Source organism: Glycine soja, chromosome 12 (genome assembly GCF_004193775.1).
Source record: "Glycine soja cultivar W05 chromosome 12, ASM419377v2, whole genome shotgun sequence".
NCBI classification, from domain to species: Eukaryota; Viridiplantae; Streptophyta; class Magnoliopsida; order Fabales; family Fabaceae; genus Glycine; species Glycine soja.
The window spans coordinates 1,845,125-1,867,737 of record NC_041013.1 but is presented as its reverse complement, the minus strand read 5'-3'; the positions used below and the strand labels follow the sequence as shown (position 1 = coordinate 1,867,737).

The 22,613-nt window shown below is 33.2% G+C and overlaps 1 protein-coding gene and 1 pseudogene across 3 annotated transcripts; one reads left to right on the top strand and one right to left on the bottom strand.

The window, feature by feature from the left end:
* Positions 1-333: 333 nt before the first annotated feature.
* Positions 334-10,120, bottom strand: LOC114380505 (TIMELESS-interacting protein-like). Of its 3 annotated transcripts, none has more exons than XM_028339596.1 (5): positions 9,687-10,119; positions 9,366-9,488; positions 2,030-2,129; positions 1,471-1,577; positions 334-959 (listed from the first exon to the last, which is right to left on the bottom strand). In XM_028339596.1, exons 1-5 carry the CDS (start codon positions 9,993-9,995, stop codon positions 690-692), a joined length of 909 nt encoding a protein of 302 aa, XP_028195397.1. In that variant the 5' UTR covers positions 9,996-10,119; the 3' UTR covers positions 334-689. The 3 variants fall into 3 exon arrangements, with proteins under 3 accessions (XP_028195397.1, XP_028195396.1, XP_028195398.1); XM_028339595.1 differs by having other exon boundaries at positions 337-959; positions 1,471-1,595; positions 9,687-10,120; XM_028339597.1 differs by having other exon boundaries at positions 337-959; positions 1,471-1,574; positions 9,687-10,120.
* Positions 10,121-13,151: 3,031 nt separating this feature from the next.
* LOC114380253 lies at positions 13,152-22,274 on the top strand (annotated as a pseudogene).
* Positions 22,275-22,613: the final 339 nt, after the last annotated feature.

Genomic DNA, 22,613 nt, shown 5'->3' with positions numbered 1-22,613 from the left:
TCAAATTTCTATTTTATTCCCTGTAATTATTCTTTTTTAGTTTCCACATTTCATAAAAATGATGTGATTTTGATTTTAATCCCTACCGTACAATTAACTACGTTCCACAATGAGAGAAAGCAATTACTAGTTCATCAATTGCAGATCTCAAATTGATGCCTTGGTGACACTATCAACTTCTACGGTTGTTGCAAGTTGCAACCATTGTTTACTAGTTTCTAAAGTCTATACAAATTCAATGCAAATTGATTTTTAGTTGAAATTGTTGTGGTTCACATTCTAATACAGATCCAACAAATAAAAATAAAATGAAAGCAAAAACAAGAGTTTTGATGCTTTGGCAAAAGTACTTTTGCCTTAAGTAATTTTTCACTAGATTTTCAAACATGCACACATGTAAGTAAATTCTCAGCTTATTTTCGAAGTGTCTGCACTATCATTGTCATGCACTTTAAATAGGGTTAAAGTGCCCCCAAACAAATTAAATAGGCCCGCCACTTGAAACTTAAACATGAAGCTAATATCGACACAAATTTATTTACTGTTATGACATCATAATCACAAGCACCTAAATAACAGTCACCAAACCATAAAAAGTAAACTACTTAATTCATGAGGGGACTTAAGGACAACTCAACCAGTTGTGAGACAACAAGAAGTAATGCTTTCATTTACAATTCAGATCAAAGTTAGGAGGCTTGTGATAAGGCAGCACGCCTTTCTAGTGCCTTTAACCTATTGGCTTCCATACGAGCTCTCTGCTCTTCTGTTATCTCAGCTCGCCTTTCTAGTGCCTTCAACCTATTTGCTTCCATACGAGCCCTCTGCTCTTCTGTTATCTCAGCTTTGCCAGACTGGCTGGATCCATTATATTGAACTTCCTCTGATGTCTTTTCAGCTGCGATACTTTCTGAAGCCTTGTTAGTACCAATAACATTGTGCATGGACTGAGCATGTTCCTGTTATAAAAGAGGAAGGCAATACTGTTATTAAGACTTCGACATAAGCTCCTTGTTTACAATTTCTCTATGACAATTTGGTTCAATTTGAAAAGTTACTTATAACTGGCTACCTGCAACCACTGATTTACTAGATTTACAATTTTCACATATAATGGTATCTAACTCCATAATAAAGGCATATGAATACACCAGAGACATGAGAAGAAAAGATAAAATGAATATAAACCTCCAGATGATTGAGTAACCTCTGATTTCTAATATACACTGGATAAGGAAAACTGAACTCGGCTTAAACTTCTTTCCTGATAATTCAGATTACTCAATTTTCTCACAAATTTGTGAGAATCAGTATCCTTAAAAGATAAGAATACATATTTCCTCCTGACTGATTTAGATAAATATTGATAGTGTTTCTTTCATCAAGCAAAACATTCAAATGTGTTTTCACAAATACATAAAACACATTACATGATAATAAATTAATTTTGTTTAAAGTAAATGTACTTACTTCAGTAGCTTTATCATATATATCATTAAGCATGTCTTCTTGAATGTCATTAACATTTTCGGATTCTGCAAACACATCTGTCTCTTGATGAGTTGCTCCCCCATCTTCTGCAGATACAACATATCCTAAAGTAAGGATATAGAAAAGATTCATAAGGATGTAAATAAATAAAAGTATAAAACCTAGTTAATTAATTCTAGTCAATCATCATAGCAAAGTTCTAGTTAATTATTGAATCAGATTGCCACCCTACTTGAAATTAGTCCTGGGGAAGTTTGTCAAAATTAAGAACCAATCTAGAATTGGTCAATTTGCTACAACGATCAAATTATAAATCATAAGATCCCACCTCTTGTGCAATTTAACAATTAAGAGAGATATACATATACTTGAAGAAAGGAATTTGTAGTAAGAAATATTTCTGAACAACTAAATACAGAGGTGGCTAAGTCAATACGCAGTCCTCATTAACAATACTTTGACCACCAGCAACTATTTGAAACCAACAAGACTAATGTATCTTGAGAACTTGGTAGCAAGCAAAGTATAAACTAGATACCGTGCTCATCAGATGGAATGTCATGCACAACAGGTGGTTCACGCAGTTTTGTTGGATCTCCACCACTTGCAACTCTTTCTCTCAATTCTCTAAGGCAAGTCTGGTTAGAGTGCAGGAAAAAAAAGTTAGCAAATAGTCACTAGGAATCCATTTTTGTAGAGTAAAAGACTGGAAGCATGCATGCATAATTCATGCAATGCAAGCTCATGCAAAATCAACAGACACAACCTCTCAACAAATACAACACTTAAGGAGAGACATCATATTAAAAGAAACAGCAGATGAAATGGAGAACTTCATATTCTTATATCATGTACGCATCAACTGAATTCAAAAACAATTGACTGAAAATCTTTTATGACAAACTGTTCTGGAAACATAGATGTTGGATTCATCGATTAAAGAATTTTCATCCTCTATGTATCACTACAGCTAATATGTACATATTTAGCATCAATGAACTTCTTCTAAGCAAGTATACATGATGATTTGTTCATTTTGATAGTCTTTGGTTAGGATGGGCTTTGGCAGCTGTTCTCTTCAATCATTATAACAAAAAATACTTTTAACATTAGGCTCTTTTGTGATATTCAGAAAAGAATGAGAGGAGAGAGAAACAGAGGGTGGGAGAGAGTGAGAGAGAGAGGTAAGGCTTTCGAGAGAGACAGAGTGAGGCTGAGAGAGAGGCACCAATATACGCAAAACAGACTCAGGGATAGGAATCAGCGACACTGCAATCAAACAAACTGGCGAGATCGGACCGAGATAACGTCATTCTACTTCACGCGATTCTCCGACGAATGCACTGAGAAGGAGTTATGGCAACATTTCAAAAAATGGGGAGACGTCCGGGAGATATTTATCTCAAAACAACGTAACAAGAACGGGAGAAGGTATGGTTTTGTTAGATTCAAGGGAGTTGAGGACGAACGAAAACTGGAGAGTCAATTGGACAATATGGTTATAGGAGGACTGAAACTATATGTTAATCTTCCACGATACGGGAGACAGAGGGGAGAAAAGAAGACTACGGAGGTGTTACAGCCTCAACCACACAATCCCCCCATTTGGAACAAGCATGAGGTAGCCCATCATACACAGAGGAATAGAAGAACATACCACTTGTCCTATGCGGAGGCAGTAGCAGGCAGGAGGAATGGAACTCACACCCATGAAGATGGTTTGTCGTCAGTACATCTCGAGCCATCTACAGAAATGGAAAAATGGCTGAAAGAGGGGTGGGTGGGGAGGATGACGAACCCAGGGAGATTTCACAATGTCGAAGATGAACTTAGGTGGGATTACGGAATGGATGTCACAGTAAAATATTTAGGGGATGATATGGTTCTGGTACTTGGCTTGAATGCTGACAGAGCTGACGAGTTGGTTCACGGGGAGGACAACACTCCCATGTTCTACTCGTTGCAGAAGTGGACGCCGGCCCTACGCTCGGGACACAGGTTGACGTGGGTACAATGTTGGGGAATCCCGATCATTGCATGGGACCAATCATCTATTAAGAAGATAGTGGGGGTGATGGGGGAGCTGGTGGAGTTTGATGAGGATGTTGAGAATCGACGGCGGATGGACAGAGCGCGAGTACTCATCAAGACACCATGGAAACCCGCCATTCAGCATACTGTACATGCCTACCTGGGAACAGAGATGTTTGAGGTCCGTATATTGGAGGAAAGGGGTATCGATGACGCGAGGTGCTTGGGCAAAAGCTGCAGCGAGGCCACGTCGTCGGAAGAAATAGATTCTGACGGCAGCTTCATGGCATCACCGACATCGAAGACCTCAAGGTCGTCGGCGTCACCAACCACCAAGGGCTCAGGACTGCCGGCGATCGAGAACGGAGAACGGAACCCAGTGGGGGAGCTGCGATTGCACGGCAACTACTCAGCAGGTGGAAACGCAGCAGGAGACGCTGCAGTCCGGTCACCGGCGTTACCCGATAGTCACTCCTATGCGCAAGGACCGTCGGATAATAGAAAAATCTGGCAGTTAAAGGAGTCAAATCTGAAAGGTAGCGCAGAGGAAGGTGACGCGGTGATGCATGCAGAACGGGCAGCGGGATTCTCGAATGAAACAGCTTGTGACATTCCTTTTGCGGAATGGAGACAAGTCGGCAGCAAGGAGAGAAGGGAACCAGAAAGAAGGTTAAGCACGGAAAAGGAAAAGGAGAGAGAAAATGCCATGGGTAGAGTCTGGACAGACAGCATGCAAAGACTTAATCTTGAAGGAAACATCACGTGAGGATATTGTGGAAAGCCAAATTTCAAACACAGTGGGCTTTACTAGCCACACCCCTCCCACAACACCTAAACACACCACTTTAAGCCCACATATTACCCTTCCTCGTCCACCTACTCCTTGGAAGGTGTTCTCACGTACGAGAAGGGGCAGAAAGCTCCATACAGAATGCTGCCATCATTCCAAAGCCCAAAATTCAGGCCCACAACTGCAACAGCCAAACACCCAACAGCAACAGCAGATCTCAAGCCCACGGGAACAGAGGCAATTGGATCAAGAGGAGGAAGGAGACCAAGGTCAGCTTAACAATGACCACAGAGGAGATTCACTGGAACAACATACAGTGGAGGAGACAGGGTCAGCAGAAAACAAGCAACAGGAAGCAAAAGAATTATGGGAGTTAGCAAAACAGCTGGGGGTATCTGGAATGAAAAATCAGGAGGAAATGGTGGAGAAATTCATGAACATGGAGGTTAGAGACAGCAAGGTAGCAGAGAAAGGGGGGAATCAAAGCTATATATCATGAATATTATCACATACAACGTCAGAGGACTAGGGAGGGGGGTCAAGTGGGCAGCAATAAGGCGACTAATTAAAAAAGAAAATGCAGATATGATATGTTTACAGGAAATCAAGAGGAACACAATAGAAAATTCGTGGTGTCAGACAATGTGGGGAGATCCTGATGTATCATGGGCGATGCAGCCGGCAAATAACTTAGCGGGGGGTATCTTATGTATGTGGAGCGAAAAATCGTTCAAGCTTGAGAGGAAAGTCATTGGTGAAGGATTCATTTGGCTGATAGGGCAGTGGTTAAAGGAAGCAGTGCAGGTGCATATTGTAGTTGTATACTCTCCATGTGATGTGCAAAAAAAAAGAATCTTGTGGAATACCATTAAACAGCTGAAATCATCAATCCAAGGCGGGCTATGGTGCATTTTGGGGGATTTCAATAACATTAGACATCCGTCGGAGAGAGTCGGAGTCAGCCAGAGAGGATTGGCTGAAGGAAGTATACAAGAATTCAATGAGTGGATAGGTGAATTAGAAGTGGAAGAAGCTCCATGGATAGGTAAAAAATTTACCTGGTTCAGGCCCAATGGAACTGCAAAAAGTAAGCTGGATAGATCCCTAATATCCCCAGAATGGCTCGCAAAATGGCCAGGAAGCTTGCAACAGCCACTAGATAGAAATTTTTCAGATCATTGCCCGGTTGTACTAAGGTCAAAGATTGTTGATTGGGGTCCTAAACCGTTCCGCATTCTCGATTGTTGGCTCTTGGACAAGTCATTTGCATCTGTAGTGCAGGAATGCTGGCAGTCACATAACCAAGGGGGTTGGGGAGGTTTTATGCTTAAAGAAAAGCTTAAAAGACTCAAACAGCGGTTGAAGGAATGGAACAAAGAGCAATTCGGTGACACTTTCAAGAAATTCAAGAAGGCGGAGGGAGAGTTAAACCAATTTGAAGAAAGTACAATCAACAATCAGCTCTCTCCTCAAGAGGTTCTCAAAAGGAATCAGCTCCAAGAAGAGGTGTGGTTAGCTGCTCAACATCACGAATCCCTTCTAAGGCAGAAAGCTAGAGCGAGATGGTTAAAAGAAGGCGATTGCAATTCTCGATACTTTCACCTATTGATCAATGCAAGTCGCAAAAATAACACAGTGAGTGGTGTTTGGATTGATGGAGCATGGATTGAGGAACCAAAGAAGGTGAAGGAGGCTGCTAGATCATACTTCTATAACAGATTCCGAGAAGAGAACCAGCAAAGACCCCGTCTTGATGGCATTCCTTTTCGGTCTATCAATCAGCATCACAATGCCATGCTAACGGGCAGATTTGAGGAGGATGAAATAAAGGAGGCAGTCTGGGGCTGCGGGAGTGAGAAAAGCCCGGGACCGGATGGTATTAACTTTAAATTTATCAAAAGTTTCTGGTCCATTTTAAAACCGGATATTTTGAGATTTTTGGATGAGTTCTATGTTAACGGTATTTTCCCGAGGGGCAGCAATGCTTCGTTCATAGTCCTTATCCCAAAGGTGAAAAATCCACAACATTTGGAGGAGTATAGACCAATTTCACTCATTGGATGCATGTACAAGATCGTGGCTAAATTATTGGCTAATAGGATGAAGAAAATCATGTCAGTCGTTATAGACGAGAGACAAGCAGCTTTCATAGAAGGTAGACATCTGCTTCAATCTGCACTTATAGCAAATGAAGTGGTGGAAGAGGCTAGAAGAGGTCAGAAGCCATGTATTGTCTTTAAGGTAGATTATGAGAAGGCCTACGATTCGGTCTCCTGGGACTTCCTGTTATATATGCTCAACAGATTGGGTTTTTCCTCCAAATGGATTCAGTGGATAGAGGGTTGCCTGAAATCTGCATCCATCTCCGTGTTGATCAATGGTAGTCCTTCGCTTGAGTTCTCACCACAGCGAGGCCTCAGGCAAGGTGACCCATTAGCACCTTTTCTTTTTAACATTGTGGCGGAAGCATTGAATGGTTTGGTGAGAGAGGCTGTCAACAAATCCTTGTACAGGGGTTTCTCTGTTGGCTCAAATAATGTGGATATTAGTATTCTCCAATATGCGGATGATACTATATTATTTGGAGAGGCATCCATGGAGAACATAAGAGCAATCAAAGCCATTTTGAGGATTTTTGAGCTGGCATCAGGCTTAAAAATTAATTTTGCTAAGAGCTGTTTTGGCGCAATTGGCATGTCGGAGAGGTGGACTTCCGAGGCAGCTAGATGTTTGAATTGTAGTCAGCTATCCTTCCCTTTTGTCTATTTAGGAATTCCTATTGGTGCCAACCCGAGGAGAGACCACATGTGGGAACCTATTATCAACAAGTGTGAGAGAGCTTTAGCTAAGTGGAAGCAAAGACATCTTTCATTCGGGGGGAGAGTGACCCTAATCCAATCAGTTTTAACCTCTATTCCTATCTATTATTTGTCTTTTTTCAGGATTCCAAAGAAGGTGATGGATAAATTAGTACGTGTGCAAAGAAGATTCTTGTGGGGAGGAGGATCGGACAACAATAAAATTGCTTGGATCAAATGGGAGACCGTTTGCCTTCCAAAAGAAAAAGGTGGTCTGGGTATTAAGGATATAAACATGTTCAACCTTGCACTCCTAGGAAAATGGAGATGGAACATGTTTCACAATGAAGGCCAGCTGTGGGTAAGAATACTGGAGTCTAAATATGGAGGATGGAGGGGATTGGATGTAGCAACTAATGATAAAAAACAGTCTTTGTGGTGGAGGGATCTAAAATCAGTTTTTCACACATCACAGCAAGGGGAGGAATTAAAAAGGGGTATAAAGTGGAGAATTGGATGTGGGGATAGGATAAAATTTTGGGAGGATGAATGGATTGAAGGAGAGGCAGCATTGGGAGCAAAATACCCACGACTGTCACTAATTTCATGCCAACAAAATCAGTTAATCCAGCACATGGGAGACTACAAGGAAGCGGGATGGGAGTGGAAGCTTGCTTGGAGAAGGCCGCTGTTCGATAACGAGGTACTCATGGCTGCCAATTTTCTAAATGATATTGAAAGACAGCCTATTCAGATGCACAGAAGAGATGGGTGGTTGTGGAGGGGAGATCCAAGTGGCCATTACACCGCGCAATCAGCATACAAGTTGTTGAGAGAAGCGTCAGCCGAAGGGATACACGATACTGCATATCATGAATTGTGGAAACTGAAGGTACCACTCAAGGATGCAATATTTGGTTGGAGGCTAATTAGGGACAGATTACCTACCAAAATTAACTTACACAGAAGACAAGTAGCAATCTCGGATACTAGCTGCCCTCTATGTAGGAATGAGGTGGAAGATGCAGGCCATTTGTTTTTTCACTGCAGAAAAGTTACCCCCTTATGGTGGGAATCACTGTCATGGGTGAGTCAATCTCATGTTTTCCCGAAAGACCCAAAGATGCATTTCCTACAACATGCTCTAACTACGACCAGTGGTTCGCGGGCCAGAAGATGGAAGTGGTGGTGGATAGCTGTCACATGGACCATTTGGAAGCAGAGAAATAAGATAATATTCTCCAATGAGGACTTTGACAGCAACAAAGTCATGGATGACGCAGTTTTTTTGCTTTGGACATGGATGAGGAATCTAGAGAAGGATTTCCCTATGCATTTTAACCAATGGTCTAGTAACATTTCTGCAGGGTTCATGTAACAGTTTGTATCTAATCTAGTTTGTTCTAGTTGGGGTAGCCAACTGCGGTTCCTCTCCTGACTCCATTTAAGTCAGTTTTGGAACCAATTCTGTGTTGGGCATCCCAATATTTGTAATTAAGTACCTCTGGTACTAAATTAATATATATTATATATTTTTGCAGAGCAAAAAAAAAAACATTAGGCTCTTTTGTCACTATGAGATTCTTGCCAATACACAGATCTCACTGAATCTACCAGATTACACTAAAGTCTCTAGAAGCATTGTGCTTAACATAGAATGAAGTCTGTCCAAATATTTTACCAAATCCATTACTGAACTGAAAACATCATCGTGCTCATAAAATTTTACAATAATCCAAAATTCTTTCAATTCCATAAATATACCATAAAATCAATACATAGTATTCTTCTCAACAAAAATATATATGTATATATATATATATATGAACAAAACGTGGGTGTTGTTCTCTAATCAAAATTAAAGTTTCACCTCGGTATACCTTTTATTTTGCAGGTTACCAAAGTGAAAAACTCAAATTTTAATTGAAGAACAACATCAAAAGCACCTAAGGAACTACGTCTAAGTATTGTCCCAAAAATATCCACCGTGTGATCTCAAATTAATAGTCGGTTAGTTTCTGAAATTCGAATGCAATATGACATAATAACAACCAGGTCGATTAAAATCAATTTTTCAATAGGAATAATAACTACTAAGACAGCGCGGGCAGGAACTCTTAAACATGTGTCACAGACACCTAACAGTGTGACCCTATCCACTATCATACTTTGTTTATATTGACGCACCGTTGCATACCAAAATCTATAACTGAACAAGTACACAATGATATACAGTTTGAAGAAATAAAGAGTACCTTTACACGCCTTGTAGCAGCAACTTTCTCCACTTTGTGAACAAACTGATTGAAAGAGTAATAAGGGAGCAAGCGAGAGTGCCATTCGGTGTACAGACGAAGCAGGTTACCCAAATCGCGAACCTAACACAAAAACAATTCAATGGAGAGATCTAAGCCAAGAAAACAAACCGAGCAAGTTACGCTAAATAAGCACGCTTAACGTAGAGAGGAAAAAGTTACGAATAAAAATTGTTAATGGAATTAAAAACACAGACGGTGACGAAAACTACACGCCGTATGTTAAATTACTAGTGAATAATTGAAAGAGGGAAAATTAACCTCGTGGCCACCACCACGGTATTTGAACTCGCGAGGGAAGTAGCGGAGGACGTAACCGAGACCCTCGTCGGAGAGAAGAAGCTCCGGTGTGAGCTTGGGCTTTGTTCGGGGGAGTTTCTTGGGCTTTTCGGCGGCGAATCTGGGCTTGAAAGAAGAGGAAGAAGGATTTGGAGTATTTGGATTGGGAGTGGTGGCGGGGTTAGGGTTAGGGTTAGGGTTAGGATTGGAATTGGGAGCGGAGAAAGGGCAATCCCGTGACCAGTGACCAGGTCTGCCGCACTTGTAACACCCTGTTGCGGTTCCCTCCATATTTTTCTCTGCAACAACGATTCACAACTCTCGCATTGCACGATCTATGTCACTGTGGAAATTAAATTTGATTTTTTTTACTCGCTTCTTTTCGCGGGAAATGGCGGGAAACGCAAAATAGTGTTTTTTGCAATTTACAATGCATCATATCCAATTATTCCTGTTTGGTCAAACTAGCCATTTTTTAGGCTCCCCGCATAACATAATCGCTCTTTTTTTTTCAATTTTTATTTGATAAAATTCATGTAAATTTTACTAAATATATGCGAGTCTTTTTTTTAGAAAAAATATGAGTCTCAAATTTTATTGAATGAATCCTAATTTTTAATTATTAAAATTATTTAACTAATAAAAAATGTTCTAATTTATGTTGGTGGCATGGCGTGGAAAGAAAATGAATGATATTTTATTATATTTAGGTTTATGTATGTCATTAATACCAATGACAAATTTTTGTTTTAGTTTTTTTTAAGAAAAAATTATTAATTTTAATGCTTATAATTTTAATTTGTTTAAACCAATTTTTACATTATTTAGTAATACATAAACATACATTTTAATATGTGATCATAATAATTATTAGATTTAGTTATTATATTTTTATATTTTATATTCTATTATTAATCTTACTTTATATCTTAGAATATTTTTTTAATCCGTTTAATTTAAAATAAATGAAAAATAATATACAATTAAGTAAATATCATACTTTTTGTGATATGTTTTATTTTTTTTCACCCAACAAATAATAATTCAATCAAGTATTTATATTGTTTAGAATATTTTTTTTAAAAAAAAGATAAAAATGGATTTCAAATAAATTAGAGAGAATAAAAATGAAAAAAAAAACTAAGAGCTTATAATTTATAAGTTAGTTGAAGTAATTTATGAAAATAAATTTAAAAAAACTACTAAAATAAATTCACATACCGGGTAAATTCATTATCAATATATTTTTATCAACACATCTTTAATCTGAATCAAAATTCACATCAAATAAGATATTGAGTTTGAGTTGTGTGAATATAAAAAAATTTGATTAGAAAAAAAAAAGATTTATTGAATATAATTAACCTTGATTTTTTAAATTAGAATTATGTAATTAAATGATATTAATTAATTTTCTTTTTTAGTTTGTGTGAGTTTTTAATTTTGAATTCTATTCAAGATCAACAATAGTGCATACCTATTTTGTCAAAAAATATTTTTTATCAAAAAATTTAGTTGAGCATCTTTAATTATATTTTTCTTTCCTCCATTTACAATTTTTTTATCAATAAAATCTAATTTAATTGATTAAGTAATTTCGTATGTGAGTTGTTGCAAATCATGAATTAGAAAATGCCATTTGTTTTTTTACTTCACTTATCTCACCCTGCCGTTTTGGTATAGAGTATTGATATTCTATCATTCCTTTAACTCTACTGATCAGTTTTTTGGGTTCCTGCCAGGCAGACAATTTTATTTTTTTACCTTTTGTTTGTGGCCAAAGTAGCTCTGGACATTTTTGCTGTCCCACTTTCGATCTGTATTTATGAATGCGATGGTGGGGAAAGTCCATTATGAATAGATCGTATATATATGTACGTCATGCATAGAAAGTAGTTTGTGGATTATAAGTTGCCATAATTTTCAAAGATTTCAACCCAAAGCAATTGACCAGTCCGCAAATCATGCCCCTTCAATCCTTTTGGATCAAACAAAACTAATTATATCATACTAAAGTTTCACTCAACCTCAAATATAGATGAAGCTTTGAAAAAGTCCAATGTACATCCTCTCTTTGTAGTGAAATCAATTTAAACTAAACTTTTTTTTTTTTAACTTGAATGAAATATATCTAATTTCATTTAAAGGGTGTTGTTATATATATCAACTTATTAAAATTAATGTGTGGATGTTTTATAATAAATATCTCTCAATCCAATAGTACTTCTCTTAGTAAGGTAGTACCATGATAAATTTAAAATGTTCCTCTTAGGAGGGGTGTTTTTCAATTTAAAATTCAGATATTTAAAATAATTTTTTTTTTTACTTATCATGCAAAAATCTCTATTGTATAACATACATAAAAATAATGAAGAATCCAAATAATGTCCTAATTAAACATAAAATCCTTATTAAATATATAATCTCTCAAATAAATTGTTAAATCTAATTAAAAATAAAATCTAGAAAATCTCAACATATTATAATTTTTAATTTAAAATTTATTTTTAGAAATTAAGTTCCAGACATTTTAAATAAAAAATAGTAATTACTAATTATGCAAAAATCTCTATCTTATGACATACCGGAAACGGAAAGTTTCGCTCCTAATTAAAATAAAATTCTTATCAAATATTTAATATATTTACTAAATTATTAAATCTAAATATTATTTTAGAAATTAAATTTCATATATTTTAAACAAATCAAATATGTATAATATTTAGTCTTATTAGTTCGGTCTAAACAATTAATTAATAATATGTACAAAAATGGATAATATTATTTATAAATAATTTATTATAACATTGTCTAACACATGAATTAAGATAGTTTTGAAAATAATAATTTGATATTTAGATAAGTTTTTTTGTAAAATTATTTTTCATAAATTTTAAAATTATAAATATGTTTTGGTTATTTTTAATATTTTTATTTACTTGAACAGTACAGAAATTTTCATTCTCTTTACTTTATACATTTTTTTATGGTTAAAATATTTCCTTAATGTTATGATACTAATCACTACAAGAGAAATGGATATCACCTAGTTAAGAGAATGCATGCATACCATCTAACTATATTATCTAACTTTTAATTGAGAATACATATGTCAATTCATTTATTCAACATTCAACATTCTATCTAAAAAGAAAGAAAAATGAATACATGCATATTCTGTCAAAGAAAAAAAATACATGATATGTTAACTTAGTTATTCAACATAAAAAAAATTAATTACGCTTTTTATTCTATAATTACAACAACTTTTTATATAGTTATATTTTTTTAACTTTTTCATGTTTGTGGAATAAAGTTGTCAATCTGAAATCATTACATTTATAACCTTTAAAATTGTTACAAAATTGAAATTACACCACTAAAGATTTAATTATTTTTTCTTTTAATACTTATAGTTTAAAACATCATATTTTAGTCTCTACGGCGATGTTTGTTTCCCAAAAGCATTATTGTACCTGGGAATGTTATTCATAAATATAACAATGAAAGATACTAAGAGACATTTTCTTATAACCTCCTAATAAACATAAGAATATGCATTCTTACCTTTATATTTTTGGTAATGCAAAATGATTTTGTAAAACAAACACCTCTTATAATTGTGATTTTTTAATCATTTTGATCTTTCTTGTCTAAAGTCACTAATACTATTACATTCAAATCCTTTAAAATTATATAAACTAAATTTGACGATATAAAATCATCAAAAAGATTGGCAATTTCTAAACGTCATAAAAAAAATTGAAGTATAACACTAATAATTCTATTTGTTTTAGGACCACACTCGTACAATCTCACATCTCAAAATGGTGAAAGTAAATTAATAAAATATTTTTTTTTAAAAAAAGTAAATAATAAATCATGCATATATTTGGATAGGTTTTGCCTCCTCTGAACGAGTACAGTGCATTTTAAAGGACAAAGTGCAATTTATACAAAAAAAAAAACTATCATGTACCAAAAAAAAGTACAATAATAACCATTAATTCAAAAATTAATAGTTAATATTATAACTAATTTTATATTTTTTTACATATATTTTATTTTATCACAAATCTCGCCATTATTTTTTTAATTAACGATTATTATTGTATTTTATCCTTTAAATTGCATCTCCTTACATGTACTATTTTCTATAAATAAATTATTACATTGTGCATTGTCTTATAGACTATAAATATTGTTTATTAAAAACAATCTTACTCAAGTAAAATAAAAGTATTTCACACAACTTTTGAATATTTTTAATATTTAAACTCGAGGCCACATGTTGTATCCCTATCATCTCTTTACAAATCTTTATATAACATGTAATTAAGTATTAATTTTTTTTATTAATTAAAAAAAGAGATTGATTGATACTATAAATACCTAATGCTTCGAAAATATCTAATAAGGAAATTGGTCATGTCATTCCCACGTGGGTTTGGGGAATAATTAAATGTCTGTTTGAGAGATAAAGCAACAGTACCTGCAATTCATACATACACCTGAATTTCCCTGTTTTCTCAAGTCTCTTCACTATTTAAACCAAAGCACCAGTGAGTCCAGAGAGAGAAATTAAGGGAAAAATATATATAAGTTATGGCTTTGTGTTCAGTTTTTCTCAATCTACATTGTTTGTTTGACCAAAGAAGCTTTAGGTGTGGCAAAGCCTTCAGTAGCTAGTTACCTTAGCCAGGAGATACTGGCAGAGCAAGAAGCTGATAGAGTGCGTGGATTACCTGGCCAGCCTCCGGTGAAGTTCAAACAATATGCTGGTTATATCACTGTCAATGAAATTCATGGAAGAGCACTGTTCTATTGGTTTTTCGAGGCCACTCACAAGAACAAAAACCCGTTCTCTTATGGCTCAATGGAGGTACTTTTTTTTTTTTTTACTAACTCAGCTCTTCATGTATATATTTATATTGCAATCGTTTTTATTTAGTGTTCACTCTCATCTCATGACTAATACATGTATCTGGGTAAATAATGTCATAATGCATAGTTGGTATGAGTCTTATCAATTGATCATGTGAATGATTGTGACAAGCAATGTTGGTATTCGTATAATGTCACATATTAATTTGGCAACGACTGCGATATTGCTGGTGGAATATATAAAGTTAGTTAGAGACAAAAAAAAAAAGAAAACTGCAAAAAACAATGCTGAAGCAATCATGGGGCTTTTACCTAAAGTCAAGGAGTTTCAGCAAAACTCGTTTATGAGCAACCTCATCAGATTCACAAGATGTAAAAGTTAATGCGTTAATCAGAATAAAATCTGGCACACCAATTAGCGAATTGAATATATCATAATTTTCATATAACTCCGTGTGATCTCCAGGTCATTCCTTTGCGCAAGTCATGATTCCTTCCTAAATAATATCATGAAAGTACATCCAGATTAAATGCAAACCATCATAGCTTCAATTAGTTTAATTAGGAAAAGAACAAAAACTAGGAGGCAATGCACCTGCCGCTATGCACATATATAGCATTATAATTATGCAGTCAACACCACGCCCCTTGTGAAACAAGTTTTGCCAAATAATATCCCTCGTGCACAAGAGATATTTACTGGAGGGTGTTCGGTGTTTGTTGAAAGTTATTATTTCTAAAGAATATGAATTTTGGAATGTAGTATTCTTTTTTTCTTTTTTCTTTTCATGATTGGAATGTAGTATTCTATGCTAGTTTAGAGTTAAAAAAAAATGTTCCTAGTTTTTCTTCATTCTTAGGAAAGTAATTACAAGTTGTATTCGGCTTATAAAAAAAAAATACAAGTTGTATTCGATCCCATGGAAATGTGAAAAATTAAATTTTGACTCACTCATAGCTTCCCTTTCATCTGTTAACATTTTATTTTAATTTTTTTAAAATTTGGAAAATATTTATAGAAATATTAAAATCTAACCTAACATATTTTTAAGTATTTTTTGGAATAATATTTCTATTTTTTAAATACAGTATCATACCTTAAATCAATATTAAATGCCCTATTTTTACCCATCGATATCCATGTTTGATATGGTTATTAAGTTGACCGTATTATGGTCTATTTGGATAATTCTTTTTAGAAATACTTCTATAAAAAATGAAAAAAAAATTGTTCATAATCTAATTTATAAAAATTCTCTCATATAATTTCTTTTAAAAAAATATTTTTAACTCAGACAAGCCAAAACCCACATGTCGGCTCTAAATTAAAGTTGGAAGCCTTGGTTTATTTGAAAATATTGAATTGAATTTTCATTGTGCCACTAATGTTTAGCATTATTGTATACTCTCTTTTTTTTTTTTTTTAAAAAAAAAGCACTATTGTATATGTATACTATTAACTATTTCCTTAAAACGGTGTATGAATGTTATGGAGCAAAAACAACTAATATAGATGTAAGGATTTTTTTTTACGAGAGCAAACCAACTTTCCCACATCCATATTAAAATTATACTCATATTTGTTATAATTAATTAATGAGTTGTTTCTTAAACAATCTGCCAGGATGACATATTTGATTATGTACTTAATTTATAGGTTATGTAATCCTATTCCAAATTCATTAGTTTAACTTACCAATGGAAATATAGAAATAAAAAACAAAATTACAAACATAAAAAAGGGTCAAAAGAATCAAGACGAAGGTTGTGTATATGATGAGATGCGAGTTTGATTTCTTCTCTAGTTACTAAAATCTTTTTGGGAGTAATTCTTTTAGAGAAATTAACTGACCTCCAAGGACTTGTACATAATTTTCTAAGTTGTTTTTTGCTGTCACTTCTAACATGTTATTGGCGCCAGTTTATTAGGTTATGGATCGGACCAAGAGGTGGACAAAAATAAAAAGAAAACAACTTTGTACAAAAAACAATAATTGAATATGGAGCAAGCATGCGTTTATTCAAAATTTGATCAAAGTCTTCAGTCAGTGACTTCAACTTGCAGCAGAGACTGCCATAATTAAATTCCATTGAAGCAATGAATATTGCTTTGAACCGAAGTGAAAACCCAACTTTTTTTTCTTGTGCTGATAGGAACATAAAGGCAAGAAAGCTTTATATTAGTAACACCAGCTAAAAAAGGGGCCGGGGATGATAAAACAAAATTAACGAAGCATGTGCATAAATAAATAAAAGTTCTAACCTTTGAATTTTGAATATGTTCTGCTTATTCGTTATTTGTTTCATCGTAATTTATTACCTTAATTACACTTTTCGTCATTTAGTTATCACAATTATTAAATTTTGATGTTTCATATTCTAATTGCTGAAATTAGGTTATCTAAGCATAGCAATTGTAAAATTTTAAAGTTTTGTTGGTCTTCTGTTCAATATTAAAAAAAATTGTTTATGTGATTGGATAATGATCATCATTAGCATGATAAATAAAGTGTTGTGTGAATTATAGACAAACATGACTTAATTACATTTTTTATCTCTCATAATTACAATATTTAAAAATTAAAAATATTATTAAGTTATAATAGCATGTGTGTCACACAACAGGTTAGTTATCATGTCATCATCCCGTTTAATGTCAACACTGTACAATTACAATACTCATATGTCTCAATTCACACAATTAAAAGTTAGAGAAACAAAATTAAATACTTATGATTACTAAGGAATTAAAATTACAATTAAGCTTAATTATTTAATTTTTCATATCTATATATTGTTAAAATTTACCTCAAAACAAAAGCTATCACGTTGTTGTCTTTGTTAAAACCCATAAAACACTTAAAAAATGTTTTTTCTATTATGAACAACTATAAAATCATAAATTAGTACAGATGATAAATTTCTCTTTATGACTAACTGAGTATTTTAAGTACATTTTTTTACTCACTTTTTAAAATCTAGTTCTATTTTATAAGTAAAATATAATACCTGGTGAGTGATAAATATAGTTCTACTTTATTATATATTTTAATTATAACCTAATTTATATATTCAAATATATTTGTTTATTATAAATTTTAATTATGTAAAAATAAACATTTATAACGTACATTGCACATGCACGTTGAAATACTAGTTTTACATTACACGTGATAAATATTTATTCATAAATAGTTATAATTTTAATAAATAATATTATTTAAATTCTAATTATATTATCATTAATATTCATAATAAATAAATATTTTCAAATATATAAATTATATTTATGTAGCTTCTTTGCTGAATGATTTTATTTATATTTATAATAAATAATTTAAATTGCGATATAAGTTTATTTTTAAATTGAAATGGAGTATACAAATATATAAAAATAAAAAATAATTTGTCTGAGATGATGGAGATAAATATTTTTTACTATTGGTGGAGATAATATGTGAAATACACCTTCCAAGTTGAGAATTATATTTTATAATATAAAACTAAACTAATTTCGTTTATAAATTTTATATTGATAATCATTTAATAACGTAGTTGCCATTTCCCCATCTTCTTGAAGGTTGTTAAACTCCGCAATGATTTAATTTTATGAAAGTTAAACTCTTGAGCAACTCCATGTTGGAATCAATGGATTCATTCAATTTTGGAACCGCGAATCATTACTATGGCTTCTTTGCCTTTTGCTTTTGAATAAATATGACTTACTTTTTGTTTACAATGATAATAACATGGAAGTTGGAATGTAACATTACGAACTTTCCGAATTAGTTTAAATTTGATTTTGATTTTTCGATTCATTACGATTACGAATGTATGTAGCTATATATCCTATCCTATATATAGTAATAATAGTATATATCATCCTTTATAGTTTATAGTTGTCACTTTCGAAGTTAGCTATACGTTACATCTGTAATTTATTTATTTATTGTTTATACTGATTAATTAGCAAAACTATATGTATCATGGAAGAGTTGGAGATGATTTTTGCCCCGTCTTTTGTAACATAATCTGTTTCTGTTATACAATAATAGGAGAGGATTTAAACCCCCTAGTATGTCCAATACATGTTTTATAACATACTAGTAAATTGAAAGAAATACAAAAGCAATTAGAGATAAAAATTGATAATTGATTATCACTCTAATGTACATTACTGCAATTAACATGAAGAAAATGCATGAATGTTTTCAGGCCCTGGTTGTTCCTCAATTGGTTATGGAGAAGCAGAGGAGCTAGGACCCTTCTTTCCTCAGGACAGCAGCACACCAAAGCTCAAGTTAAATCCTTATTCTTGGAACAACGGTTGGTGAATTTAGATTCATAGCCCATAATTTTTTCACCAAATACATGGTCATTAATTCATAAGTTGATTTGTAAATTTGGTAAATGTGTTAATTCGAGATAAACTATATGTTAGCTAGAAAAAGCAATGATCCTTAACCAATATGATTTCTATTTCTACAGCTGCCAATCTTTTGTTTTTGGAATCCCCTGTTGGAGTGGGATTCTCCTACACCAACACCAGCAGTGATATAAGTGAGCTTGGTGACACCAATACCGGTAATTAAGGTTTCTGTCATCTAAATATTTGTACTTTTTTTTTTTATCTTGCTTTACTAATTGCGATTTATTGATGGTACTTATTTATCAACATCAGCTAAAGATTCACACACCTTTATCATCAAGTGGTTTAGAAGATTTCCACAATTCAGATCACACAAATTCTACATTTCCGGTGAAAGCTATGCAGGTATCTATGTTCTAAAACACCATACATTTCTTTGCGAAAAGTATCTGATAATATGAAATGATTTGGGCCTTTCTTCATTTTAAAATAAATTTGATTTGTTTTGACATTTCAGGGCACTATGTTCCGCAACTTTCTGAGCTCATTTTCGATAATAATCGCAATCCTGCCGAGAAAGATTACATTAACTTCAAAGGATTCCTGGTAAAATTCTCTTGTCAACTCTGAAGCATGCACGAGTAGCTCATTTTCTCAACTATACTGGTACCTTATATGTATCAAATACAGCTACACCTTGAGTACAGTTGAATACTCAACAAAAATATTTTTTTTGAGAAAAAACATTGACAAATTTTCAGATAAATTTAAAGATCGATGTTTTTTTTTTCTTTTTTTTTATAACTTTTCCATGTTCATAATTTTTTTAATTTAATCAAACTTATTCATCCTTTCTTGTAAGATGAGATTCGAGTCAATTTCTTGTATCATAGATATTTCATAACAATCAATAAGTATTTTATATTTATATTATATTATTTAAAAATATATTAGAATATTCATACTTTTAATTTTAAAAAATTGACATATTTATTTCCGATATCCTCATCGGATATTGATATCATACCTTATGGTCCAAACAAGGTCAAGGTATAATCAATAATTCTAAAAGTCCAAAAGAAAAAACATGAAACCAATATTAACTTTGACAAAATGACATTGGTTGTGCAGATTGGAAATGCATTATTGGACGACGAAACAGATCAAAAGGGTATGATAGATTATGCGTGGGATCATGCTGTGATATCTGATGGAGTATACAATAACATTACAACCATATGCAATTTCAGCCTTCCAATTCTAAATCAAACAAATGAGTGCAATGTGGAACTCAATAAGTACTTCGCCGTGTATAAGATTATTGATATGTATAGCTTGTACACTCCCAGGTGTTTCAGCAACAGCAGCAGCACCAGAAAGGAAGCCCTTCAAAGTTTTTCAAAAATTGTGAGCTTCTGCCTTCTTTTAGTAAAATTCAGTATCTAGTTAAGTAACGAACTTTAAAATTCTATTGATATGCTACAAGTATTAATCTTGGGCAGAAAAAAAAAACTATAAGTTTTAGGATGTATTTTATTTTTATTTTAAAAAATTGGTTTTAGTTTTCAAAATGCAATTAAATAAAGGTTGGTGGAGGGTGGTGCAAGACATAGAGCACATTGTGAAATTGAGAGAGGTTGAACAAAATAAAAACATAAGAAGAAGATAAGAAAACATCTCTTGGTTGTTTCTGTTTTTTTTCTCTCTAAAAATACTTGTTTTAGAAATAATTCCTGATCAGTGTGAAGTTGTTTTAAAAAATAATTACTAAAACCAAAAAATGAGAAGGAATCAAACAGACCCTTAAACAGTTATACCAACAAAGTGTGGCTGACATGGGACATGACATGGTTGATGTGGCTGACATGGCTAGTTCGTGATAATATTGATGTGTGTGTATATAGATATATCAACAACTAAGTTTTAGTCCTTATATATACTACCAGATTAACTATTAGTCCTAGAAGAGATCGATTTGCTACATCTCATAGAGCATGTTGGCCCTTTTGATTTGAACAGGATGGGTGGCACAGAAAACCAGCTGGATATGATCCTTGTGCATCCGATTATACTGAAGTGTACCTAAATAGACCAGAAGTCCAAAAGGCATTACATGCCAATGTCACCAAAATTCCTTATCCATGGACTCACTGCAGGTTTTACTCCACCTTTCCTTTTTTCTGTTTTTCTTTTCTAATTACGACGACATTTATTTATGTGATCGATTAACTTCAGTTTTAGGTTAACATTACATATTGAAAAATATCATTAAATCAACCTTGATTTGTGCTATATTTATTATTATTATTATCATCACATAGGTGATAGGTAGATAATTATCAGAAATAAAATATGTAATGATGTTGTGTATCTTTTGTGCTTGTCCTTAGCGATAATATCACATTTTGGAATGACTCACCTCAGTCCATGCTTCCTGTCATCAAGAAGCTTATTGCTGGTGGTGTTCGCATTTGGGTTTACAGGTACACAGCTAATTAACATAACATGTTAGCTAGTCCTTTTTGGAGTGTAGAGAAAACTAATTGATTTCAACTTGTGGAACTCAGAAGTTCGAATTTAACTAGTTATATATGGTTGGTTATATGCTAAGTATTGTGAAAATAGTGCTAGTATTCTTTATTTATGTTCTATATTATCTATTTAATTCTTCATATACTAATTTACTTGATTGTTTTCTTTATATAGTGGAGATACCGATGGAAGAATTCCCGTGACTTCAACAAGATACACTCTTAGAAAGTTGGGGCTTGGGATTGTTGAAGATTGGACTCCCTGGTATACCAGCAAGCAGGTAAAAACAACACCTGAGCTTTTTTTGAAACCCAAGCTGTACTTTTTTAGATTTGTTATCATAAAATATGACTATTAACGCATTTCACTTTAGATGATTAAAATAAGCGAACATGATTTTATTTTTCATTAATCCAAATATAATATAGGCTGAATTTGTGTCGTATTAATTATTCCAATTTTAGTTTTAACTTGTGAATGAAGAAACATATTTTGACAGGTGGGAGGATGGAGCATTGCTTACGATGGACTTACTTTTGTTACCATAAGAGGTGCTGGTCATCAAGTTCCTACTTTCACACCCAGGCAAGCTCTGCAGTTGGTTCGACACTTCCTAGCAAATAAGAAATTACCATCTCAACCAATTTAATCAGTTTTCTTTTAATTTATCATTTTGAAGTTTGTTTCACGATAATAATGGATATTTCTTGTTTCTGGGTTAAAAAAAACCCACTTGTTCTATTTTCTTATTATTTCATAAAACTCTTGCCGAAGTTTGAATAGTACTTGACGGTAGAAACAAACAGACAGAAACATAGTTAATCCTTTAAATAAAAACTTGAAAATTTTTAAGAAAACATAATTAATCCTTGTTTAAATTATCTTTTCAAATTTAAAAAATGATGGAAAAATATTTTAATAGGAAATTTTGATAAATACAAAATAGAGGAGTATATTATAATTATATGGATCGATTTTAATTTTATTCTCGTTACAATACACGTGAAAACTATTAAAGATTATAACATAACAATAAGAATTGAACTCATATTTTATAAGGATGTGAGTTCAAATCTTGTCATTAATGTGAAAAATTTATTGACAATCAACAACTCAAACACAAA

Excerpts from the sequence above, each read along its gene's own strand:
- LOC114380505 (XM_028339595.1), bottom strand. The coding sequence starts at position 9,995 with ATGGAGGGAACCGCAACAGGGTGTTACAAGTGCGGCAGACCTGGTCAC. Across the intron at positions 2,130-9,365 it reads CTGCTACAAGGCGTGTAAAG|ACTTGCCTTAGAGAATTGAG; the intron begins GTACTCTTTATT and ends CACTCTAACCAG. Across the intron at positions 1,596-2,029 it reads CATTCCATCTGATGAGCACG|GATATGTTGTATCTGCAGAA; the intron begins GTATCTAGTTTA and ends TCCTTACTTTAG.